A 25,020-nucleotide genomic window follows, 5' to 3' on the forward strand; every position below is an offset into this window, starting at 1 on the left:
ACAGGCCAATCAACTAGATCTAAGCATCACCAACATCATACTCATCCTGAACCATAGGGTCTCGCCCATTAGCTGTACCAACTGTGTGCTACACCTGTTCAAAACAGAATAGCCGCAGCTTCACAGTCGAGGCGACCGGGAATGAACTGCTTGCCCTATTCAGTGGTGGGAGATTGGCGGGCCAAGGCATCATGCTCTAGGGCACCAGGTTCGTAGCTCTCTCTTCTCGAGTTACAACTGCTGCTGGAAGGGCCCATTGAAAGCAAACATTAGTGTTAATGGCTCGATCTTCACGATGATCAAAGGTGTCGCTGTCCAGATAGACAAAGTAGCAACGCAGCACCCGGTCTTGGGGTCTACCATAGACCATTGAAAGGGCCTACACGCGCTGAGTGCAGGAATCACAAGCCTTTCTCATCTTGACAAACCGGTTGTGGTGCAAAGACAACACAGATGCGGTAAAACTACCAACTCCAGAGTTACTTTGTCACAGAACAATCGGCGCTTCATAAGGGATTTATGGTCGAGTGAAGGATCAAAGGTGACCTCAAATCCACGTCCCAATCCGTGGTCCGGAAACGTCCGCGGAGCCACATACAACCGTTTAGTTTCGTAACGTATAGTTTCGTTACTGCTAGGGACGAATGTCTCGTGATTTGAGACCATCTTTGAGATGCTCACCAGCTGACAGTCCTGAAATTGAACAAAGATGCCCGCAGGATCATCAAAACAATGACTAATACGGGTTTCGGGGCCTACTCACGAAAGCTGGGGTGTATTTGAGCGTCTTTCGATCAAGTCAATGTTCCAGAGAGAAGAATCCCCGGTGGACCTCAGATTAGTGAACCTAGGAGGGCCAATGGGTATCTTTGGGTGATATTGTCCTCCTGGAGGTTAGAGCTCATCCCTTCAGAGAGTATTCAGTAACCATGGTCCATTCCTTGTTCTGCTGACGTCCGGAAAACTCCAAAGCACAGTCGCCCCAGGAGTGAAGCTCAGAGCCGTCTTCTCAATGGTGCGAAGTAGTTGCTTAAATTGCTTAGAATCTATCGCAAACATCCCTTCGAGTAGGGATAGGCCAAGCTGGGTTGGCTTCTTTCGAAAAGCCTCCGCGATGAAAATCCTGGGATAACTCGACCGAACGAAGTTGCACCTTGTATTCATTTTGAAGAGAAATGAGACATTTGCAAATGTCGTTCTTGAGAGGAGACAATTGTCTTACAAGTGCAGGGATCTTCCTCGTGAGCGTCGTGGTTGCTTGCACACTTTCGGGCGTGGTGGAAGCTGGCGCACACTTCAGACCCATCTCCTTAGGTCTTTTATTTTGTCCACCTCTTTCCCCGACTGTTTAGAGTAACTTCCTCGCTGTAATCGGCATTTTGTGAAGCTGAAGACAGCTCTTACAGCTCTACTAACCTGAGGTTAACGCACATGGTAAATACCGCCGTGGAAAGTGACTAAGGATGACCAAAACAATGTTCAAATTGTCTCAACTGTGGGATATAACAACTAATCACTGCTGCCCTCCCGCTTACAATAAATCAATATAATAGATTAATGCTAAACGCCAGTGTTTTACGTGCCTCGGTGATTCCTTGGCAACGCTGTTAGTATGCTTACTTGTATCCTGATCCTACTTTGTCTCCACTGCCTCCATCATCGGCTCCTCGTAGCTCATCTCCTTGTCCGAGTCTGTCTCGTCGCCGGAACACCATGTCGAATGCTTACCCACCCCAGGAGGCTTCCAAATGAAGGCCCCGACGCAGGTCATTGTGAAAGAGATGGCAAAGCCCACAAAGAAGCCAATGTTGTAAACTCGTCTCCACGACAACGGCAGCGGCTCTGGGATCTCCGGATGCTTGTAGTGTCGCTCATCTGAGGACATGATGCCGGCATTGGCTAGCCCTGGAATCATGGGCCACATGCCTAAGATGATGGAAATGAGATTCCACACGTTGAAGCCGTGGAAGAACCAGTAGATCGACTTACCGTCGGCAGTGTTAGACTCCTCCTCTTCTGATTGCATAGTATGGAAAAGGTCGTAAATGACAAACTTGTTTCGTCGCACCACGAGCAGGTCAGCGATCATGACACCAGTAATAGGAGCAATGAACACTCCAAACGCTGCCAGGACCGTCAGGAACTTTGCAGAGTTGGCCACGAGCTGCCATGGCTGAATTGCGATTCCGATAATGACCATCAAGGCGGCTCCGCGGGTGATGGAGATGTACTTGGGGAACAGTCCTGCAAGATCCATACCTGTGGATACAGAGTTGAGAACAAGAGCCAGGGCCAGCTGAGAGACCGCAAAGCCAAGAGAGATGAAAAACACGCCGGCTCGTGACTTGGCGGAGTGGTCGAGGTGCTTTTGCAGCAAGGGCAGCATCTGGATGGGATTCCAATAGATTTTGCCGTTGAAGATGACCATGGATGCAGAGGTCACAATGATGCCCATGGAGGCGGTCAAGATGATTGTGAGGGGTGCAGCGAGCATCTGCGACCAGCGGGGAGCACTGGGTCGGCGTGCGTATCGAGTCCAGTCACTCTGGGACAAACATCCGGTTCCCCATGTTGACAGAACAGAAGATACGCCGAATATCATTGTCCAGCCGACAGCTCGGTTTTTGTGTACCTCTGGCTTCCAGTCTTTAGAGAAGAGCGGTCCTGCGCCACCCGCAAGCCCCACGGTCCATCCTAGCAATGAAAAACACGACATCATGAGCAACAAGAAGGAGCACAGGAACGGGACCTGCATCTTCTCGGGCGGCAGAAAGAAGAGGATGAACACGAAGAAGACCATCCATATCCAGAAGCCGATGAAGTCGTTCTTGGCGAGATGTGAGGACTCGGAAAAGAGGTTATCCAGGTCGCCTGTGATGAAGCCCGGGATCATTGACCCGATCAGGGCCTTGACGGCCTGACCACCCCAAAATGCTTGCAGTCCAAACCACGCAGATGTGATACAGCATCGCAACACGATGGGAATATACGAGCCCCGCATGCCGAACGTTGCTCGGCAGCTCACGGTGTATCCAATATGGTGTCTATCTCCCACGAGGCCGTTTCCGACCGCCAGAAGCCCCGTCAGAAAGGCTCCAATCACAGAAGCCCCGATGGCGTGCGGCGCATTGCTTCCGTGGGCCAACATGGTCGAGCCCAACGTCCAGGCCGTCACACAGCTTCCTCCGACCGTCCAGTATCCAATGTATCCCCAAGCGTTCCATGTGCGTCTTTCCGCGGGTATAGGGACAAGGTCGCGATTTGTCCACACGGTGTTTTCGTAGGCGGCGCCCTGGGGAACTTCCAGGGCGAATTTCTCCAGAAACATGATGGTGTAGCCAGTGCAGGGTTCGCTCTCCGGGGCTTTATTAATATCGTCTCTTGGTTAAACAGAGTTTAGTGATAGCGCGGAACGGGGTGCAGGGTGCAGTAGTGCGTGGAGGGGGGTAGAGACTGTGTGGAGATTAGTGCTTTTTACTGGAGGTATATAAGACCCCAAGAATCCCGCTGGAGGTCTTTTTACTGCGAAAATCCGCCTTTGAGAACCAAATAGCAACGTCTACACCCATTCTCCGTCACATGAATAATTAGGTTTGCGCACGCAGAAAATTGACGGTACCTAATTACACAGCAGAGGGAGGCCAAGGGAAAAGAGTCAAAGACAGCTTGTCGATAACAATGCGGCGTAGCATGTGTGATGGAGGCGCTAATGCCGATCTAACAACGGACCAGCGGGGCGCTATGATGCTATGGCGGACCCGAACACGTTTCGATCTGTCATTTCTTCGGATTTGTGAGGTGAGCACCGCCTATACTTGTGCTGGTTTTGCAGTCTCAACCCGCACACTTGCACTCAAAGCCCAGAGCTAAAGTGGCAGCTGTTGTTGAGGAAGGGGTCTTCAGTTTGCGTAATAGCTGCGACATTGAAAAGATAAAACAGCCGATTTAATCCTCATTGTCACACGACCACGAGGGTATCATTTTTGTGCCCCCCATCTACCCTCCTGGGCCCCGTTGTTCCTCCCCAAGACTCAAGGCACATTTTCAAATACAGTTTGGACGCCGTGAAAAATGATTCGCCATGTCGATTATCACAGGGACAAGGCTAAGCGAGATGAAAGTGTGTTTTAAGAGACCGTCAAACGCCGGAAAACGGCGTCTATCTGAGACACAAAATGCGACCCGGAACGCTCTGTAGTTGCACTGGAGTTGCACTGGAGTTACACTATGGCGGGGACCAACGGCCAGTATCCTAGTACATGCGATATATCACTCGCTTGCTGTATTGTCCATGCACGGCCAAGTATTCCATACAGGACCGCTGTACCCTTTTTCAGGGCCCGCCGCCGTACGCCAAGAGCGTTTCTGATTGGATAGGGGAAATGCCACTCGGAAACAACGAGGCTTCTGGTGTGAGTGATGACACAAACTCCCGCCGCCAAAGTCCTCTTGTCATATCAATCTCATCTGCGGCGTCTGTTTGCACTGAATCCGTTCGGAGGACGCTAAGGACCGCCCACAGTTTCAGTCTGAAACAAAGCCAGCTAATCTGACGGCAGGTAGCAGGGGGTTCACTGAGGGGGTGATTGTAGGAGCCGGTTGGCAAGATGGCGCGGTTTTAAAAGATGCAAATTGCTCACAGAACCCACATCTCCAATTTTCTCACATATGATCTGAGCGTATCTCCATTGTCGACGACGTTACTGTCTTCTTCTTCTCTGTCCCCCTCCTAATAAACTCACACCAAGGACGTTAAAATCAAGCGTAAAACTGAGTTGGGTGGGTCCTTGAGTTAAAAGCCGCATGACAACTACAGTACTTGTGGGAGCTCAGTAATCGAACCTTGCGATACTTGGGTTGTAGATACCCTTCTCTAGAGCGAGTGAGAGACCCGCGGTGACTTCTGTCCCACGCTTGATCACCGAAGCACATCGATGAGGTATTAATGCCAAGAGATCCCTGATTCACCGGCGCCTTGTGGGGGTCAGCTCTGTCGCTTTCGGCAAAATGTGCCACTTGTAGAGGCGCAATGAAAATGACAGAATTATCACAGACATCCAATAGATAGAGAGGACTCGACTCGTGCTGGATTCAAAGTCCCCAACTCTTGGCGCTCATTAATAGGGGTGTCTTGCCTGAGTTGCAGTGATAAGACTCCTTGTGGAAAGACTATAGTATGGACCCAACAGTATCAACAACCACAATCGTACTCGTACCGGTACTTGGAGTGATACAGATGACGTTGCATTCCGTTTATAGACGTCCGTCATTGAACCGATCTTTCCATCATAGATCTTGGAGCTATTGGTCAGGCATATCGAGGGTTGCAGATCACTACGGCATATCAACGAAAAGTGGAAGGGAGAGGGGCCCTTGTAGCAGAAGGGAGAATCTTCAACGCCAATAGCTTCTCCCTTCTGCCCTCCTCATTGAACAGCCCCTCCAAGACCAAGCTGTTGTCGAGTTCATACCACATAGGCAGCTCGTACTGAACAAACGAGTCTCCAAGGGAGATCTATTCGTACTTCTACTGTACTCGCACATACTTTAGGTCCAGTAATGCTCTGAAGTTCGATGATAAGCAAACGGGACAACTCAACTCCTTTGTTGGCTGTAGTCGATCCGCAGTGAAACACTGTGGAGCGCTGCTGATATCCATGTTGGGAAAGAATACTTGAGACACAGAATCATCCACTCTCTGGTCCTCGAACGGGAATGGTGTGATTGAGAAGCAATAGACTGGCAAAAACTGGTCAGAGCGTCTATCAGAGTCCCCAATGGTGAGTTTTACGTCCAAGAAGTATAACTGGCAACATCAACGGCATTGATACTCCTAATGTGAACACTGGGGTCCAATTGATATCTCTTTGGGTGCTGGATCACTAAAACATTGCTCTTGAGAACACACGACAGCCAGGCCTCCTTCAAACTTGCAAGTGTCTACTGCTAATAAATGGTAAGGTCCTTGACTTGGCCTGCTGAGAGTTGAGATACGAGTAAGAAGTCAGCAAAGAAGTCAATGGTTGTCTGTAACATTGTAACACCCGGTGAGATTGTCGAACAGTCACGTGTCCTATACTCTCATCTAACTAAAAATCATGGAATAAATTAATATACAGCCTTGTCGAGCTCCTGCCTGACCTCGGCTCTGATCCTTTCGTACTTATCAGCATCAATCCGCTTGACCTTGACATCAAACTGGCCAATGACAGGACGATGGTCGGACAGACGTACCACCTTAGAATCGTACTTCAAACAGTCAACATGACCCCTGTACAAGATCCTGTCGCACCACGAAGGAACTCGCTTCTTTTCACTAGAGTCGTATGTGTCAGTGCCCACATCAAACTTGTAGGTAGGCGCGAAGGAAATCTCATGCTCGGCGAACGATCTGAGAGGGAAAGAAATGTTCTTCTTCATCTGGATCGTCAGCTGGTCGCTGAGAAGCAACTTCTCCAGCCGGTTGTTGTTGACGTGCTGAGCAGCCAGCTTGGGATGCTGGTTGACCCGGAAGTTCATGTCGCCCAGAATAAACAGATTCTCGTGGTCACCAATAAGAGCACCGTCACCCCCATTGATATACACCCGTGTTCCATCTTCATCACGTGAAGAATCCTTCTTGAAAAGTTCCTTGCTGAAACAGCTCTCCAAGTCCTTGACTCGATCAGACACCTTGGACTGACCGGCGGCAAGATGAACGTTCACAAAACACAAGGACGAGTCGGCAATAGTGAATCGAATGCACACAGCTCCCTTGTTGCCGTGGTAGCCGCCAAGGCCGGTCTTGACTTCTCCACATTGCACGTGACCCAAGCGTAGGTCGTCACGTGAAAACACGATTGAAAAAAGACCAACAAGATAATGGCTCTTCACTCGTCGGTACTCCTTGCCCATCAGGTGGCACAACTCATCTTCCCACAGCTGGTACTGGTCCGAAATGTCATCTTTCTTATGCAATCCAAGTAGAGCCTTGGCCGAAAGACCCTTATCTGATAACTCAACCAGCTCCTGGAACCCAAACACAACAATATCGGGGTAATCTGCATCCTCCAGAACCTGATCGATCCAGTACTTGTCGTTTTTCTTCGCTCTCTGCATTTGTGACGGCTTCAGAGCTCCACAGTTCCAGGTAATCACAGCCACAGAAAGATTGTGGTAGTCACAATACTCCTCCTGTCGCTGAGACATAAAGTCATCTTCCCAGAACTCCCGAAGAGTAGCATCCCAAAATCTGAGGTTGGGAGAACTTCCAAAAGACGTCACAGCCTTGTAACTGCCAACAATTCCGGAAACTCCTGACTGATGACCCTCAAATGACTTGATGATCTTCCACTGCGGTTCTCGCACGTTGACAATCTGAATTGAACCGTTCTTGAACCCGATCCAAAGCATTCCATTGTTGCAATAGACCGTCTGCGGACAAGAGGGCGAAACAAACTTCTGGGCAACCACCTGGGTCGTGGCAGTGCTAAAGACAGTGATATTTCCGTTCTCATGACCAAAATACACGTTTCCAGCATCATAAAAGATGCATGAGAAGTCCAGACTGGGTCGGTTGCCAGGAACAGTGCTGGACACAACCAAAGGATTCATGAAGTTCATAGACTCATGGAACACAAATGCATTTCGGCTCTTGCCGACCCAAATGGTATCCTGAACTCCCACTGCCTGACGGATGAAACCAAACGATAGCTTATGCTGCCTGGGTGTGCCACACAAAGGTGACTCATCGTCTCCAGGCCACACACAAATTCTGCCGTCCTCAGAAAGTGTATACAGACCGTTAGGAGATTCGTGAATAAGCACTACGGGAGTGCTGTGAGAAGTGGATCTCTTAACAGATACAGTGCCGTCGTCCAGATCAACCTCCCAAAGCTCTCCCTCCTTGAACCCGAGAATCGCGTGGTTGGTAGAAGTGACTTTGACAGTATGGATCTTGAGATCATTATGGGGCTCGGAAAACAACAGTTCAAGACTGTCTGCACTGAGGACAAACGTGTAACCACTGCTGCAAGCCACCAGATACTCGTCGTTGCAGTCCATACACTTGACATCATGCTTGAGAGAGCACTGGGCACGTCTGGGGTTAACAGGGGGCTTTCTATTGACGTTAGAAGAGTCGGGGTAATCCTGGTAACCGTCAATGGCGGCAGAAGGGTTAAGTTCATTGTCCAACTCCCCTGTCTCAGAAGTCATGACAGTCTGACGAGTTGGAGGAGGCTCCAAATGACTATTGAGAACAGACTTGGAGCTGTACATACCGTCGCTGTTCTCAGCGGTCGCAGAGTCCTGTCTCGGACGTTCCATGGACGCAAGAGATGCACTCGACCCTTGTCTGGGCCTATCAGCGTGTCTCAAGTGATCCACAGAAGCTGTAGATCCATGCCGGTCCTTGTACAAGGGCTCACGTGAGTCAATACTCGCAGAACTAGACTGACGGGAGAAGCGGGGAGCGCTGGAAGACTCTGTAGCTCGTCGAGGAGGAGGGGGATAATCCATATCTCGTGGTTCCATTGCATCATTGAATGTTTCTCGTCTTTTAGGAAGTGCAGGAGGGGCGCCAGACGAGGCAGAAACAGGGATATGGCTCTGAGCTTCCTCTCTCTTCAACTCTTCTCGTCTGGAAACCACCGCATGATGAACAGGAGGGGCGGCAAACGACGAAGGGTCTGGTAGAGGTTTCCGAGCAGAGGGAGCGACAGTTGAATCACGAGAAGTCGCAGAATCACGAGATCCAGATGACGAAGACGCAACGTCACGTGTGGGAGGCGGCGGATGTGTAGCTACTGTTGGAGCTACCCCAGGAGCTGGGGACCCTACAGAAGCTGGAGGATCACGCACCACGGCAGCTGGGGTAATTGCAGGAGGAGCAGATTGTGGATCATTTGCTGCTGCCACCGGAGGCGTTGATGACTCTCGAATAGGAGGAGCTGCACTTTCTCGTGAAACAACCACAGGTGCAGGAGCGACGGATTCACGTGTAACTGCAACCGGAGTCACAGAGCAATCACGCGAAACAGTCATTGGCACAACAGAAGAGTCTCGAGAAATACTAGGCGACTCCAAATTGGGTATATGCGATTTCGGAGGCGCCGGAGGTGTGTAAGTCGAAGAAGATGATGAAGACGAGGCCACCCGATCAGCCGGAGCTGGGGGCGTGTATTGGCTAACGTGATTGGACGTTCGGATCTGCTCGGGTGTGGTCACGTGGGTGTCGCGTGATTTTCTGACTGTCAAGGGAGACTGGGGTTCCACAATTGACGGGACCCGCGAAGATGAAGGCGCAATAGCTCCCTCTCGTTTGGTCACGTGGGGTGTAACTACTCTTCCGCGAGGCGAGTCATCACGCACCATGTTTTCACGTGACAGGGTTTCCGACACTTCACGTGACTTTGCAGGTGTAGAAGCAGTTATCGGAGCCACAGCTCCTTCTCTTGCTCCCGGCGGCAGCAACAGCGGCCCTCCGAGATCGGAGTTTGAGGAGGATTTCGAGTCACTAGACATCGAGACATCACGTGACGAGGGTCCCGAACCTGTCGCGAGATCACGTGCTCTACTCACGTCGCGAGATCTTGGTGGTGGAGGGGCCGGGCTTCTTGCTGGGCTTCGGGTAGGTGATCTGAGCGGTGTGGTGGGGTCACGGGGTCTCAATTGGTCGTGGGAGTTGTCCAGCTGGATGTTGCCTCGCTCCCGTGACTGCTCGCGCGATGGTGGCGGTTGTGGTTTCAGAAAGTCTCGTTTTGGGGTGTCTGGAGGACCTGTTCTGTGCACGTGTTGTTTGGGTGAGATTGGGTCCGTCTTCTCGATCGTCGGGGCGATTTGGAGATCGCGCAACGTTCCGCTTAGGTGGACCGGCTTGGCCGCCACTTTTGGTCTTTGTGGGCTCGTCTGTTCCTGTTTGTTGGCAGTTTCGGGCTTTGGCAGCGGTTTCGGTGGCTTTTTTCCTGGCTTTGGGGGGATTTCGGGCTTTGATTTCTCGATTTTGGACGCCGCAATCTCCGTTTTGAGCCCCTCGGGCTTTTTCCCCACAGCCGGCGGTTGTTTCGACATGTTTGAAGCAGTATGCTGGGTCACGCTCGGTCGGATGAGATGTGTGTTGTTATTAATAGAGTGACTTTTGCATTACTGTGAGTTAGATAACATAGGCCAAGTTTGTTCAGGGAGAGACCTGCGGGGCTGTAGAATGGCTTATATACCGCAAAAAAAAAAGGTGGATGGAGTGGCAGCACATTAACTGCACCGATATATATAGCACTTTCGAATCATGTCTCTTTCCACCGAGTTTTGAACGAGTTACCGAGGCGCCGCGTTGCATACGACGTCATCATACACCTCCTAAAACAACCGTCTCCACATTTCGGCCTTGTCAAAACAAGGGTGAACAGGATAAAAAATGGACCTAAAAAACAGGCGCGAAAACGACACTACAGATAGCAGAGAACGCGGGGTATACAGATGTCGGTGGAACCAACGAGACATCCAATCACGTGACCTACACGTTACAGATATTTCAATAGTTTTTGAGAATTACATTACCTCCCTCTTCCAGTATCACTCTGCTCCGAAAAAAGGTTGATGCAGGGTCAAAACTTCTTTTCCGTGGAGGTCCACAAAGTCGACTTTGAAAAGGTGCTGTACTGTTCAAATCAAACGATTACGACTTCAACCATCTAGTTTTAAAAAAGGAAACTGATCGTAAAGCCTTCTTGAACTACTCCGCTATCCCATACTTGTACAGTACGTACTTGTGCTATCTTACTATACATTACACTCTATTACTGCCCTCGGTTCATTCTGGCAGCCTTGAATCGAGACATTTTGATGGGAGCGGCATTCTCATCGCACTCCTCGGCGGCCTTTTCACCGTCGGATTTCATAAACCCGCCATTCTTGGCAACCATGTTGTTTCGCAGCCGGTAGTAGTGCTCGGCAACCTCCCGTCGATGCACGGCAGGATCCATATCGAGATCTCCCTGAATAATGTCTTTCGAAGGATCATCAATATCGTTCTCAACGATATCATTCATGACCTGTGCATTCTCGTCGTTCTCCGCATCAACTCTGTCGCCAGCATCAGCCATATCATCGTCCAAATCCATCTCATCGTCGTCTCCATCATCCACGTCAACATCGGCCATACTTTCGAGCCCTCGCTGAACAGCAGCATTGTGATTCTGGGCCCTCTGTCTATATAGCTCCTCAGCCAGCTTAGACTCGTCCATGTCCTGATGCAGCTGCTCGAAAGCCTCCTCATCCTCATTTTCAGCAAGATACGACATGACCTCCTTCATGATGGCGTCATCGTGCTCCTTGTCGCTATCGGTCAGAGGTCGAGGCTCGTCGTTAGTCTTGCCTTGAGCAAGCCCAGACACTGGAGCCTTGATGAAAACCTTGGAAGGGGCGTTCTCCTCGGCTGGAGCTGGCTCAGAAACATTCCCAGAAATTGCTCGTGATCTCACATGCCCATGTGCATGGCCGTGTCCCTGAGAAGCCGGTCGGGGGGTCAGCTTCATTGACTCTGTGTAGTCAGCAATATCCTTGTCAAGAGTAGGTGGGAAAGTAGCACCAACACTGGGGATGCCTCTCATGACGCGTCCATCCTTGGGGTTTGTCTGATCATGTGATTGGGTATCACGGGACTGTTTGGGCGCAAGAGCCTCATCTTTACCCATTCGAGCCATCATGAATCGCGACATCTTCTTGGGAGGAGCAGGGGCAGTCACAGGGTCTTCTGGGGTAGCTCGTTCAGCAATATCGGAGACAGTAGGCACGGTAATATGATCTTCATCGTCGTCATCTTCAGGTTCAGGGGCCTTCCGGGCCAGCTCCTGCTTGAATCTGCTCTGTTGCTGCTGCTTCTTCATCTCCTGACGTTCCTGGTTCTTGATGGTCTCCTTGTTGGGAATTCGTTTGATATGTAGATTGTTGGAAAACGATACAGACTTGGGTTTGGAAGATGCAGACTTCAAACTGCTCTTTGGAACAGCAGCAGTAGTAGGAACTGGTGAAGAAACGGGCTGGGGTGATTCGGTGATATCAGACACGATAGAAGCAGCAGGAGGTCTCGACTCAGCAGCAGCGGTTTTTCTGCCCTCCATAATGCTTCTCAGTTGATCCTGAGACATTCCTGGGAACATGGAACCCCGGGTACGCCCATGGTCGTCTTCGTCGGCCTCCACGTCGTCTAACTCGTCGTCTTCAAAGTCCCAGTCGTCGTCATCGGCTTCCAGATCGTCCTCCTCTTCGTCCATAGCATCGTCAGCTAGCAGCTCCAGTTCAAGAAGCGACTCGGGCGCAACAGCAGGGTTAGAAGTGATAGACGAGTTAGACGACTGCAAGCTGGAAAGAGAGTCACTGGAGTCATCTTCCGTGACATCGGTGATTGTAGGACTATTGTCCTTCTCCTTTTCGGGCTCTGTAGTCTTTTTGTCATCCTTGCCGTCCTCCACTTGTTCTTCTTCGTCGTTAAGTTCCTCAATCTTGGGACTCTGCTGTCGCAGCACTCCAGGAGTAACTTGGGGCTTGAAAATGCCGCCTCCAACCTTTCGACCATAGTTGGGGGGCGGAGGAGGACCATAGATGGGTTTAGCAGTTTCTGGTTTGGTAGATTTAGCAGCTTCGGGGTTGACAGCAAACTCTGTAGTACTCTTTGCATCCAACTTCTTTTTGGCTAGCTCGTTGAGCAGCTTCAGATGCTTCTCAATCTCATTTGTGTCCTCATTTCCAGCCTCCTCCACTTTACTCTCGATGATGTTCCCGTCGTCGTCTAGCTCTTCTCTAATCTCCATCATAGGCAGAGATGCACCGTCGAAGCTGTCGTCCAGATCATCCTCCTTTGTGTCCATCTCATCGTCGTCTTCATCCATCTTGTCGCTGTCATGGCTGATCTTCTTCCGGTCTCCCATGGAGTTGATAACCCTCTCAAGATTAGCAGCTTTACCGGTATCAAACTCCTCCACAGATGAGCTTACAATATTTCCCTTGTCGTCCAGCTCCTCTCGAATCTCAAACACAGGTAGGCCCTCCTTCTCGAACTTGGCTGTCTCCAAAGCCTCCTCATAGGCCTTTTGATTCTTCTCCAGAATGGCCAGACGGTCATCCACCACCTTGAGTGCCCCAAATGCCGACTTTTCCACCAGCCAGCCGTCGCCAATCAACGTAATGATCTTGTTTGTGTTCTCCACCACGCCTTCCATCTCGAATCCTCCAGGTGTCGGGATCCGAACCGTGCGGTACAGCTCGTGCGGGAAGCTGACAAGCGTATCGCGCAGCTTCTCATAGTTGGTAATGTTGATTTTCGTATCCGCCACGCGCTTTTCCAGTGACTTTATCCGGTCCATGGTGTATAAAAGCTGGGTTGCTGAGAATCCCGACCTGCATCAAACGCATCAAAATATTTAGACTTCTAGGCACCTCAACTTTACTAAGCGCAAGGCGTTATTGAGGGGTGGGTGCTGTGGGGGAGTGAAGGGATGGGTACTGTACTACAAGTAGAGCGTGCTAGCGCGTGCCAACGGGTTTTTTGAACAGGTGGGCATGGCGATGATAGCGAAGACGACAATGAACATGCTCTCTATCTCACGTCTTTGAGGAACATGCAACAACGAGTAGCGAAATCGCGAAACGCGTCATCTAACTAGATTGTTGACTTTCTATTGAGACGGAGGGGTGTAGTTGATCTTTACTTGAAAAGTCATTGTAACTTTCATATTCTTACAACTAAACTGAGAAAGAGTTAACCATTATACTTAAGCGCGTGAAAAATAATGTCCACTCAGCTTCCCTCATTCGGCTTCCCTCACTCAACTTCCCTCACTCAGCTCCCCTCGATCCCGTTCCCTGATCTTCAATCATATGACATCGTATGTCTCACACAATAGCAAGCGAAGACTTGTACAACGATCAGCATTCGGGCGGCGTACTTATCAACAGGCTTATCAGAGTTGCAGAGAGTGATGAAGAGTTGATTTTAAGAGTACAAGTAAATGGCAACGTCCAAGACCCTTTACTGTACCTACCGTGTATCATCGACTCGTACTCAACCTCTAGTGGGTATTGTACTTGTACGCATGCAACGGACGGGACGTCCGAAAAGGTCAATGATGAGTGTTTGGGGCGATGAAGCAGAAACCAATATCTTAGTTGCTTCGAAAATGTGTGAAAAAAGCACACCACTACGTAAATCACTTTCTCTACAAGTAGTCTTGTACCAACATCGTCGAACCATGTGAAGTTTACTACTTGTAATAGTAGTAGTACAGTATGTAGTAGTGTCCGTACTTGTAACGCACTGAGAGAACACCACCAGATTCTAGGAGGTATAGAGCCATAGATGTGCAAACTTCACCAACCGCGTCCACAAGGAACGATTAGACGGATTCAAGTCTTTTTGTTTTTTTTGTTTTTTTTTGTTTTTTTTTTGGCAAAAACTTATCATCAACTTGATTGTATCATCTTTACTGAACTGAACAGCCTACAGTAGATGTGCATAAACAGAACCATCGGCTAAACACGTCACGTGACCAAGCCGATCCCAGTTGGTGCGACTCTGTTAGTTTACTCATAATCCGATTAATAATCCAAGTTGCCCTTCAATCCACGATCTCTCCCCTTACTAACCACTCACCAGCCTGAAGTCTATTCTATTATTTTGTTTCCGTTTTAGGAAGACGCGCGCGTTCCGCACTTCACCTCCTAACCACACTATCACCACCTCGCGCCATACATCATGCCTTCCCAGATTAAGATCAAGACCTCCGCTCTCGGGCGACTCATCAAGGAGGAGAAGCTGTACAAGCAGGAGACTGCTGAGCAGGCAGCTCGAGTGGAGAAGATGAAGGCCAACGGAGAGGACGAGTACGACATCAAGAAGCAGATCGAGGTGCTCAAGGACACGGAACAGATGGTTCCTGTCATGCGAAAGAAGATTGACGAGATGAAGGCGTCTCTTGAGGGAATTCTTGTGAGTATGAGACGAATTTTAGGAGGGAGGTTAGGTGGCAAAGTCACACCACCCTTGGTATTGGGGATGAAGCTTATGAAAAGGTAGCTGGCACACATTGACTCTCTCGAGTGACTAAGAGCCCTAATGGGCTCGACAGGGATGTGGTGATATGATGCGAGGACCCATGTGTCTGTTGAAAAGATAACTCTGCGCCGTGCTCTCGTCGTGTTGTCGTTTTGTCACGTTGATGTGGGTCTGCGATGTCGGCTTCATCGAATGGTGCAATCCCATGGCAGAAACAAGAACCGAAACTGAAGTTGTCGACTGGAACTCCAGATGTTATCATTTTACGACATGGCGTCCATCTGCTAGGGATCTCCGAATAACGCTCTCCTAAAGCCTTTTGGGGGCAATGGAAAGACAGCGTGATACCACGACTCTGGGTTTGCGCTAGAAACGGCTCGGCATCGCAATTATCTCTGTTTACGGCCTTGGTGACTCACTCAACTTGAGTCATTCGAGACACCTTGAGTCATGGGAAGTCTACTTGAAACCCTACAACAAGGGTTGTACGAGCTTTCCCATGTGTCTTTGCCCTTGTCTTTGTCCGCCGTGCGAGTCCTTAAACTCTGATGTGCCAATAACCGGCCGCCGTTTATGACCTTCGCCTACCGTGACGCTCTATACGGGCTGTGCTTGTTGGCTGCTTTGAAACGTTAGTAGTCTTGTGTGCGGCTCGGCGGCTGCTCTCTTGGGACTTCCGTCGCCCGTATCTTACTCTAATGTGAGAACCGTTAATGATCACCACTTGGCACACTGCTTTTTGATCTTCGTCTTGCAGTTGTTTTCATTTAAGGCGGCGGATGGTGCGTTATCTGGCGCCTACAGCAGCCGGGAAGTATCAATTTGAACGACCAGGCGCATGGGGATACGAGTGGTTTACGATTGGGTCGATTCCCAGCGATGAGTTTCCGAACAATTCCAGCAAACCTTGGAAATCCAACAAAAGTGCCTCTTATGGTTGCTTTTTGGGGTAACTTCTGAATTGGCGCTCGTGTGTCCTGACATCAACTAAGCAACGGTTGAGATGCTAATTTGGCATGGGTCTGATGCATTTTTCCATCTGCTCGTTCACTACAAGTACAGTAGTCGCTCTAGCCAGCATCTGCACCTATCATAGGTGATGCAACTATATGCCACTTGCTGGGGGAAGCCCGATTTGCTCAAATCAAAAGGGACAAAGCCCGTGTGGTTTGTCGTACCTTAACCCAAGTCCGCGAAAAAGATCGGCTTCAAGGGAGACTCAAAGATGGGTTTGGCTCTGGGAAATGACTCAAGTGACTCAGTAGTTCTGGGAGCTGACTCGTCAGATTGACTCAAGTGACTCATGGTGGTATCCACTCTGTCCCAATTTAGACGCTTGAACTTTTTAAGCGAAACAAAGCAAGAGTCGTCGACGAAAAAAATTGAAAGCCTATTTTGGATAATTCACTAACCGCAGGGAAGCGAGGATGCAGACCCCACAGAAGTACAGGACGCCAAGAAGCAGATCGAGCTGGCTCTGTCTGCTTAGGGGGGAGAAGATACATAGCTTCAACATATTACTACACCTTTACAAAGTACGTAGTACAAGAGGGCACATTTTCGCTATCCCCGTTTAGACCCGGGTACCTTTTTCACTTTCGCTTTCCACCACTGCATATACGGCATCAAGAGATAGCGTTTAGATTAACGCACGTGATGTCTAGCAAGCTCATTTATCATTGACTTGAAGCCCGCTTGACGTCAAAACTTTTCCTACCTCTTTGCCACACACACACACTCACGCTAGTAATGGCCGGACACATTTCGCACTCGGCGTCGAACGCCATCATTTACTGCGTACTATGTTTCTTTCTGGTGATGGGTCTGGTAGTGGGCTACATCCACATGCGTCAGAAGAAGGGAGGCTTTCTGTCTGCTAACAATACCCGAACAGCCATTCCGTTAGCGATTAATTTCGTCGCTTCAGGTGAGTATCGAGAGGAGGACTTGTGGAGTTGAGGGGAAGGGGGTAGGGTGGTTCTCTGTGGTTGGGGTCCTGAGTTAGGGTCCTGAGTTGGGGTCCTGAGTTGGGGTCCTGAGTTGTAATGTCGACGGTTCTGGTGGTTCGACGAGATCTGATGCATCGACATGATCTGGTGGATGGTGTGGTGCTATGTTGTGAGCAGGTGATTTGATATGCGGGTTTTCACTGGATGGTCTTGTGGTGTCCGTGGTGTTGCCCATAGACGTTCTCTACCATCTGCATGTCTCATTAATCTGTCGTCAACAACAAGCTGCGCGGCTGAACAAAGCTGATATCATGGGTTCACTACTGCAGCTCCTAGCGATCGCCTCACTACCCTTCTTCCTCCACGCACTGCGGGTGCTTGCTTCGTCAGGCTGAGAAAACACCGCCGAACTCGACCAAGATAATACTTGCGTGAGAAAGTGCACATTCTAATTAACCCAGCCATGGGCGCTGGAGTGCTCAATACATATCCAGATATCGCCGTGCGGGCCGGAGTCGAGGGTCTCATGGTATATACCATTTCTTCGGCCCTTCCCATGATGCTTTTCGCATGGGTCGGACCTATTGTTCGTCGAGAATGTCCCGACGGGTTCGTTCTCACAGAGTGGACCAGATACCGATACGGATGGCTCACCTCGTTCTACCTCTCGTGTCTGACCATCGGAACCATGTATCTGTATATGGTGGCTGAGCTGTCTGCCGTTCAGGCTGCTATCGAGACACTGGCCGGAGTTGACGCTCTACCCGTTCTGATTGTCGAGGCTATTTTTACTTCCATCTACACTGCTGTTGGTGGTTTCCACACCTCCTTCTTCACTGATAACATTCAAGGAGGAATGGTTTTGATTCTGCTGATCATTGTTTGTGTCGGTCTGGGTGTCTATTTCCATGTTGATCCTTCCGAGCCCAAAAAGTCCGGTATGCTGGAGCCCAACCTGCTCGCCAACAAGCTCATTTACATTCTGCCTGTTGCCATTGCCACCAACGATTGCTTTTTAAGTGGTTTCTGGATGAGAACTTTCGCTTCCAAGAACAACCGGGAGCTCTTCTGGGCATGCGCCATCGCCACTGTGCTGACTCTTGTCATTCTGACTGTTCTGGGTCTCACTGGTCTGCTGGCTGTCTGGGCCAAGATGGTTGTTGATGGAGAGCAGTTTGTGTACGGAGACGAGCGATCCGCCAACGCCTTCTTCTACGTGCTGTTAGAAATGCCTGGATGGGTTATTGGTTTCACCATTGCCTTCACTCTGTCTCTCTCTGTCGCTGCCTACGACTCCAACGTCTCTGCCATGGCCTCCACTATCTCCAATGACTTCTTCCGAAACAAGGTGCCAATGGTCTGGGTGCGACTTATCGTGCTGTGCATCAACGCCCCTGTCATTGTCGTTGCCATCAAGGCCCCCAACGTTCTGAACATTTTCCTGATTGCTGATCTCTTCTCGGCCGCCGTCATTCCCATCATGTTTTGTGGCCTGTCGCGAAAGATGTACTTCATTACCGGCTGGGAAGTCATTGGAGGCGGTTTCGGAGGTATGATAACCGTGTTCATCTTCGGATCCATCTACTTCAAGAACGCCCACGAGGGAATCAAGCTGCTTATTCTGCTTCAGGGTCTGTACGGAGACGATTGGTCTGCCTTTGGGGCCTTTGTTGCTGCTCCCGTGGGCTCCATTCTGTGGGGTTTCGGTATCCTTATCATCCGTCTGACGGTGCTCAAGATCTACTCCATGATCTCTAAGAAGCCATTCACAGCTCTGGATAAGCCTGACCCCACTCAGACCGGTATGTCTGTGCTCAGAGACGCTCCTCATGTCGACGCAGACACAACATCGGAGTCGGTGGTGCTCGACAGAAAAGACCCCACCATCATGCCCGAGCTGATGGAAATCCACGACGAGGGCGGACATCTGACTGACGCTTTCCATCTCGACCTCGAAAACGAATTCCACCTTAACGACCACCATATGCATCTCCACCATCGGTCGCACGGTGCGCATCATGATCCGGGTGTTATCCCATGAAGAAAAAATGTATAGTATTCCAGATTCGTGGTGGTCCTAGAGACACTCTTTTAATGCCCTTATTTAAGTAACAAAATAGATTCAGGAGATTCAGGAATGGAAAGATCCATTAAAAGACCTTCAGCATACTCATCAAGGGCTAAGGATTCTCATATTCCTTCGTACATGCCTCTCCTTTTAAATCAATACATTAATAATATAATACAGCTCTAGTTCGAACTATTGTTCATGACTCATGGGTTCTAGGACGCCCATTGAGAGCTCATAGAGTTGGTGGAGCACTCATAGAAAGCACACATGGCCTCATAAGAAATGCAGTATCGGACGGCTCTCACTTGTTCTCCCGCTTAATAGCAGGACCTCCCATACCCTCTTCATAATCCTGTAGAGCCTGCTCCCACTCTTCGTCCGCAGTCAAAGGTCTAGTGGCCTCTTCTGCCTCCTTGAGCTTCTCTTCGTGCTCCTTTCGCGCTTCCTCATCGTATTCGTCCTTGTAATCGATCCACCGTTCCTGGATATCAGAAACTCCACCCACATATCCTCCCTGTCGAGTTGCTTCCGCCCAGAACGAGTCTCCGCCGACCTCGGTACTTCCAAACAAGTAGCCTGTCGCCTTATCTATAGTTGTGAGCAGCTGGATCATGCTCTTTTTGTCCTCCACCGCCAGCACCTCGTAGGCTACCAGACCGAAGTCTTCAACTACCTCTGCAATAGCCTCCGTCAGCTTGGCATACTTGGTCATTCCTGCCTCCTTTTCCAGCAGAGGGAACAAGTGGTGCAAATCCTGCACTTCTGTGTAATAGTCGAGGTTGAAGTCGAGCGTTCCATAGCGGTGGATCAAGTCGATCTTGCTCAGCACGTTCACCTGGGGCAGATCGAGCTGAAGCATAGATCGCAGAGTGAGCAACAAGACTGACACGTAAAGAGATGGTTTGGTGATGTAATGCGAATCGACGAGGTTGACCACGCAGAGACGCGCCTTCTCCTGCTTTTCCAGCCGCTTGAATATCCTCTGCAGCGCGCCATGATGTGTAAACAGCTCCACCTGGCCGGGACAGTCGAACAGCAGGTACTCATTGTCTCCCAGCTCCTTGATCTTGTTAACAAACCCGTCCACATCCGTCTCCACCTCCTCCAAAGCATACATGATGCCTCCATTGGGTCCCAGGTTCTGTTCCGTCATGACATCCTCCAGCTGCACAAAGTCTCGAATGTCCAAAGCGCACGGATACTGGACATGGTCGTTGGCAGGATCCATATTGATCACTGAGACTTTGCGACCAATGGCATTGAGAAACTGGTACATTCCATAGGCGTAGGTCGATTTTCCCGACCCTGGCGGTCCGATAATCAGCTGTCCGAACATGTTGTGTGTGGTGTTGGTTAGTTTGACAAATAATTCTGGCAGTAAGTTTCATGCAGGTTGCGGTAAGGCGGCGTGCAGTGGAGAGTAGTTATCGAAAGGTGGCGAAGGGAAAATGAGGTTGGAAAGACAAGACAGAGGAGACATCGACAAGGTGATTATTTTGAACTTATTTCTGGTCAAATCCGATATCGGGAAGCGTACTTTGAAGACTATCTTATCAGCCCACAGATGGAGGTATGAGAACACTCTGCGTACAGTCCCAACGCAGTATTTTACAGAGCTAGTTTTTGCTACTTTAGTGCATACTGTACATACTGTACTGGTGGTAATTAGAGAAGACAAATGAGCTGTTAGGGACATCGATATTTTGTTCATATGGAGAGTGTTTTTGTCCATATTGTGGGTAAATCAACTCCCCCATAAGTTCTCTTTCGATTAATATAACTTTTACATTGACCGCTACTTTACAAGTTCCCATCACTGTTCACTACCCTCATGGTGGCGTTAGTTGAGTTTACTTGACTTGTTTTTAATATACTTGGCTTATACTTGACATCACCTTTCATTCAGAGCTTAGTAATTATGACCCATCACGACACATCCATCGCAACAGACGACCTGGGCCACTAAATCACACACTCTCCACTCATTTGACACCTCTTATTTTCCCCTCTTTCGCTCCTTTATCCTATCTCAACTACCACCATCCAGGTGGCAACTAACTCTATCTGGTGCGTGCATCACCACTCTCTATTATCACCACATCACATCAACCTCATCACATCCCATCTCTCAACACAGAAATGACGACAGTAGAACCCGCGCAGAACGGATCGGCACCAGCAGTCCCCACGACTCTGGTGTCGTCATTGCCCTACGAGCAAGTGACGGTCGCCCCCCTGGTGCTGCTTTCGGTAGTGGACCATTACAACCGAATCGCCATGAACACAAAAAAGCGGGTGGTCGGCGTGCTTCTGGGCGACAACACCGGCAACACGATCCGAGTCACCAACTCGTACGCCATTCCCTTTGAGGAAGACGACAAGCAGCCCGACGTGTGGTTTCTGGACCACAACTTTGTGGAGAACATGGGCGACATGTTCAAGAAGATCAACGCCAAGGAAAAGCTCATTGGATGGTACCACTCGGGTCCCAATCTGCGAGCCTCCGATCTCCAGATCAACGAGCTCTTCAAGCGATACACCCCCAACCCCCTGCTACTGATTGTCGACATCCAGCCTCAGGAAGTGGGTGTCCCCACCGATGCCTACTTTGCCATTGAGGACATTAAGGACGACGGCAGCGCCACCGACAGAACGTTTGTGCACGTGCCGTCGTCCATTGAGGCCGAGGAGGCCGAGGAGATTGGTGTGGAGCATCTGCTGCGAGATGTGCGAGACGCCGCGGCCGGCAACCTGTCTGTGCGAATCACCAACCAGCTTATGTCCCTGCAATCGCTCCACAAACGGCTTCACGAGATTGCAAACTACCTGCAAAAGGTGGTCGAGGGCCAGTTGCCTCTGAACCATGTGATTCTTGGTAAGCTGCAGGATGTGTTCAACCTGCTGCCCAACGTTTCTGTTTCGTCTTCTGACGACTCTCTCACCGACGCTGCTAAGACCACTGACGAGCGGGCCAAGGCCTTTGCTGTCAAGTCCAACGACGAGCTCATGATTGTCTACCTCTCCACTCTGGTCCGAGCCATCATTGCCTTCCACAACCTGATCGAGAACAAGATCGAGAACAAGGAGAACCTCAAGGAGGAGGAGGATAAGGAGGAGACCAAGGAGGGAGACAAGGACAAGAAGAAGGAGTGATGCATTTGCCATGAGGGGAGGAGGGAGGATTGTTATAATAGCCTCGAGTAGGTGGGCTCTCCATTTTTGCCCAATAGATGATGTATTCATAAAGAGATGTAGGACTGGGACGGGGTGTTGATGTATCTACTGTGATCAGTACAGCCACTGACGTATTTTGTATTATTTATGCTCTCTTTCTCGTTTATAGGGTAAAGAAAAGCTGTTTTTTGATTGTGCTGTCTGAAGTAAGCCAACAAGTATAGTATGTACATACGTTTACGCAAACTTCTTTGAGGGAAGACGCCCAAGAGAACTGAAAAATGTATGAAACGATTATATGATGTATTTAAATCCCTTTTTTCGATTTACAGCCCGATCTGTTCACTTTTTCGCCGGTATTTATCACCTCCGTCATTTCTCGTTCACCCCACAAGGCAATGTTGATCCAAGCTGGGTAGAGTTGGTATTGGTCATCTGAGATGTGGTACCGAGTGGATGGAGTAGTGTAGAAGAAGCTGAAAAAAAGTGCAAAAGTGAAAAAGACGAGGGAAAAAACATATTTTCGTGCGTTTGGCGACCACAGATCTTGTACTTGTGTACTATTTCGCCTCATTTGACTCTCATACTACGCCGCCTCGGCTTCATCCCCAACATGCATGACCTCCTCCCACTCCACAACTTTACAGCTTATCAATCATCACCACACACACGACGATAATACCCATCATGCGCACTATGAGACCATTAGGCAGCGTGGGAAGGGTGGCTGAAGTGGTACATCGCAGCTCGTGCTGTCGCCATTATTCTACCAAGGACTTGGGAAGCAAAAAGACCGACACGAACAAGAAGACCTCAAGGGAACAAGGAGCAGATCACTACGACCGGATCTTTGCATTTATGGACGGAATTCCACCGGCCACGGCTGAGAGCATCATCGGGCGGTCATCGACGCGAGATCGAGTGTCACATACGGGCGAACGAATCCGTAAACTCGATTTCGACGTGGAGGACCTCATCAAACCTGGACGTCGAGAAGTGGCTCCAGCAGCGCCGAAACGGGAGTCCAAGCAACCGGGCACAAAGTCGCTCATGACGGTGTTGAGCAAGCAGCTCGAGAAGGAGCATCTCAAGTTCCAGGGCCAGCAGCGAGAGCTGGAGTGGTCCAATAAGGAGGCCCAGCACAAGAAGGCTGCCCCTGTCAAAACACACACTCCCCAGTGGCAGGAGACGCCCAGTTCGATCAAGACGGTCGAGGACCAGGATTATGCATACGTGACACAAGGAGGTGAGGCGATTTTCACCAAGGAAAGGCCTCCTTCGCTGGCCAGTGAAGATCTCTTTTCTGTGCTCAACAGAAACCCCCATCCAGAGACCTATGCCAAGAGCATCAACAAACTGGAGTCTAAGGGGTGGCGGTACATTGGATGTGGATATCCCTCCGATCTGGTTGTTTTCGCACGACCCAAACGGCGGCGATATGGCTGGATCAAACAGATTATGGGAACCTCGGCCCTGGCGTTTGTCGTCACTTATACGCTGTTGGAGATTGATGAGCGATGGACAGGGACTAAACGACGAGCCCAATGGGAGCGAGAGCGAGAACAGCGACGAAGAGACCACGAGAGAGATATCAAGGCATTGGAGGAACGCGAGTGCAGTTGTTCCATTAGAGGTTGATCTTACTTGAGAACCCAGAACGATGCCCACGAATAATGACATATATGAATACAAATATTAAGCATGCATTGTGCAGTTGACTAGACGTAACCGGTACAAATAGGATAGGTGAAGAACTTATAATACTCTTGTGCTTCTCTACAAACTTTTGATTGTTTTCCGCCCAGCTTCTCTTCAACTTCAGATGCAATAAATATTAATCTAGTGAGTATGCAAACCTATCTCATGGACTTTTCGGGCTCGCCATAAGTCTCAGAGTCGGGACGGATTCGAATGAACACGGCATTGGACATGTTTCCAGTTCCCTTGTACATCTTGAGAGCTCGAACAGTCTCCTCGTCTCCCAGATGGGGCACCAGGTAGCCAGTTTTGTACTCGTGTCGCTCCTTGTCGGTTCTCATTTGCAACATGTCCTGTTTGCTGGACGCAGGTCGGCCAGGTCGACGGGCTTTCTTGAGGGCAGCCAGCTCGTCGTCATCTCGAGACAGATAGACCTCTGTGATATCCTTGATTTCCTCCACCGTCCAGGAGAGCTTTTCGGGGCTCTTCTTGGCGATTTCTGCAAAAAACATGACTCGAGTAGAGTGGTCTGAGCGAGCGTTCATTCGCTCAGTCTTCTTCTGGACCAGCTTGTCTTCCCGCAGCGAAGCTCGGTTCACCTGTTTGAACTTTCGAGCGTAAGGGTGGAGCTGCTTCTCCGAGCCCTTGATTTTGTCCTTGACTGTTCTCATAGATCGTCCGATGGGCATTTTGTCTGTGTTATCGTCCTGTAGCCGTCGTGGTGTGTAGTGTGTAGTGTGTGTAGATTTCCCTCCACAAATATCTCTCTAACATGCACCTCTCCAAAAATTTCAAATAAGCTTTCAACTTTGAACTTGGGAGCTCGGTTCTCCAAAAATCCACTTTTTTTTTGGGCCAGTGTTTTGAACGCCACATTAGAGTTGCCCCCGTTGAGATGCCCTTGCCGCGAGTTTCCTGGTTGGGAGTTACCCTGCCGAAAAAAATCCTGTCGCCTCCCCTCCCTCCGTTCCTCGCTTCAAAGTAGTCACCACCGCCCAACGTGACTTCTCATTCAGCGCATAAATTGATTTTTGGATTGCTTCGGGGTTTTTTTGCAAATTAGACACACGTTTGCTCGACTTTTTTTTTACCCACTCAAC

The 25,020-nt window shown here is 49.8% G+C and overlaps 12 protein-coding genes across 12 annotated transcripts; 5 read left to right on the top strand and 7 right to left on the bottom strand.

Annotated features, from left to right (window-relative positions):
• Positions 1 to 88: 88 nt before the first annotated feature.
• Positions 89 to 370, bottom strand: YALI1_D25006g (uncharacterized protein; the record flags this gene model as incomplete). Its single annotated transcript, XM_068282784.1, has 2 exons — positions 89 to 196; positions 239 to 370. 2 exons carry the CDS (start codon positions 368 to 370, stop codon positions 89 to 91), a joined length of 240 nt encoding a protein of 79 aa, XP_068138885.1.
• Positions 371 to 1,633: 1,263 nt separating this feature from the next.
• YALI1_D25037g (uncharacterized protein) lies at positions 1,634 to 3,328 on the bottom strand (the record flags this gene model as incomplete). The annotated part of the gene is made up of 1 exon (XM_503043.3): positions 1,634 to 3,328. The coding sequence occupies one exon, from the start codon at positions 3,326 to 3,328 to the stop codon at positions 1,634 to 1,636; it is 1,695 nt and encodes a 564-aa protein (XP_503043.1).
• Positions 3,329 to 5,787: 2,459 nt separating this feature from the next.
• YALI1_D25063g (uncharacterized protein) lies at positions 5,788 to 6,036 on the bottom strand (the record flags this gene model as incomplete). The annotated part of the gene is made up of 2 exons (XM_068282785.1): positions 5,788 to 5,922; positions 5,971 to 6,036. 2 exons carry the CDS (start codon positions 6,034 to 6,036, stop codon positions 5,788 to 5,790), a joined length of 201 nt encoding a protein of 66 aa, XP_068138886.1.
• Positions 6,037 to 6,108: 72 nt separating this feature from the next.
• YALI1_D25104g (uncharacterized protein) lies at positions 6,109 to 10,050 on the bottom strand (the record flags this gene model as incomplete). The annotated part of the gene is made up of 1 exon (XM_503044.3): positions 6,109 to 10,050. One exon carries the CDS (start codon positions 10,048 to 10,050, stop codon positions 6,109 to 6,111), a length of 3,942 nt encoding a protein of 1,313 aa, XP_503044.3.
• Positions 10,051 to 10,775: 725 nt separating this feature from the next.
• YALI1_D25137g (uncharacterized protein) lies at positions 10,776 to 13,340 on the bottom strand (the record flags this gene model as incomplete). Its single annotated transcript, XM_503045.3, has 1 exon — positions 10,776 to 13,340. The coding sequence occupies one exon, from the start codon at positions 13,338 to 13,340 to the stop codon at positions 10,776 to 10,778; it is 2,565 nt and encodes an 854-aa protein (XP_503045.3).
• A 1,388-nt stretch (positions 13,341 to 14,728) lies between these two features.
• Positions 14,729 to 15,049, top strand: YALI1_D25151g (uncharacterized protein; the record flags this gene model as incomplete). The annotated part of the gene is made up of 1 exon (XM_503046.3): positions 14,729 to 15,049. The coding sequence occupies one exon, from the start codon at positions 14,729 to 14,731 to the stop codon at positions 15,047 to 15,049; it is 321 nt and encodes a 106-aa protein (XP_503046.3).
• Positions 15,050 to 17,073: 2,024 nt separating this feature from the next.
• YALI1_D25175g (uncharacterized protein) lies at positions 17,074 to 17,372 on the top strand (the record flags this gene model as incomplete). Its single annotated transcript, XM_068282786.1, has 2 exons — positions 17,074 to 17,146; positions 17,215 to 17,372. 2 exons carry the CDS (start codon positions 17,074 to 17,076, stop codon positions 17,370 to 17,372), a joined length of 231 nt encoding a protein of 76 aa, XP_068138887.1.
• Positions 17,373 to 17,440: 68 nt separating this feature from the next.
• YALI1_D25178g (uncharacterized protein) lies at positions 17,441 to 19,018 on the top strand (the record flags this gene model as incomplete). The annotated part of the gene is made up of 1 exon (XM_503047.3): positions 17,441 to 19,018. The coding sequence occupies one exon, from the start codon at positions 17,441 to 17,443 to the stop codon at positions 19,016 to 19,018; it is 1,578 nt and encodes a 525-aa protein (XP_503047.3).
• A 331-nt stretch (positions 19,019 to 19,349) lies between these two features.
• Positions 19,350 to 20,384, bottom strand: YALI1_D25208g (uncharacterized protein; the record flags this gene model as incomplete). Its single annotated transcript, XM_503048.3, has 1 exon — positions 19,350 to 20,384. The coding sequence occupies one exon, from the start codon at positions 20,382 to 20,384 to the stop codon at positions 19,350 to 19,352; it is 1,035 nt and encodes a 344-aa protein (XP_503048.1).
• An 803-nt stretch (positions 20,385 to 21,187) lies between these two features.
• On the top strand, positions 21,188 to 22,201 carry YALI1_D25216g (uncharacterized protein; the record flags this gene model as incomplete). Its single annotated transcript, XM_503049.3, has 1 exon — positions 21,188 to 22,201. The coding sequence occupies one exon, from the start codon at positions 21,188 to 21,190 to the stop codon at positions 22,199 to 22,201; it is 1,014 nt and encodes a 337-aa protein (XP_503049.1).
• A 708-nt stretch (positions 22,202 to 22,909) lies between these two features.
• Positions 22,910 to 23,860, top strand: YALI1_D25233g (uncharacterized protein; the record flags this gene model as incomplete). The annotated part of the gene is made up of 1 exon (XM_503050.3): positions 22,910 to 23,860. One exon carries the CDS (start codon positions 22,910 to 22,912, stop codon positions 23,858 to 23,860), a length of 951 nt encoding a protein of 316 aa, XP_503050.3.
• Positions 23,861 to 24,078: 218 nt separating this feature from the next.
• YALI1_D25250g (uncharacterized protein) lies at positions 24,079 to 24,609 on the bottom strand (the record flags this gene model as incomplete). Its single annotated transcript, XM_503051.3, has 1 exon — positions 24,079 to 24,609. One exon carries the CDS (start codon positions 24,607 to 24,609, stop codon positions 24,079 to 24,081), a length of 531 nt encoding a protein of 176 aa, XP_503051.1.
• Positions 24,610 to 25,020: the final 411 nt, after the last annotated feature.

The sequence above is a fragment of the Yarrowia lipolytica genome, chromosome 1D, assembly GCF_001761485.1.
Source record: "Yarrowia lipolytica chromosome 1D, complete sequence".
NCBI lineage: Eukaryota > Fungi > Ascomycota > Dipodascomycetes > Dipodascales > Yarrowia > Yarrowia lipolytica.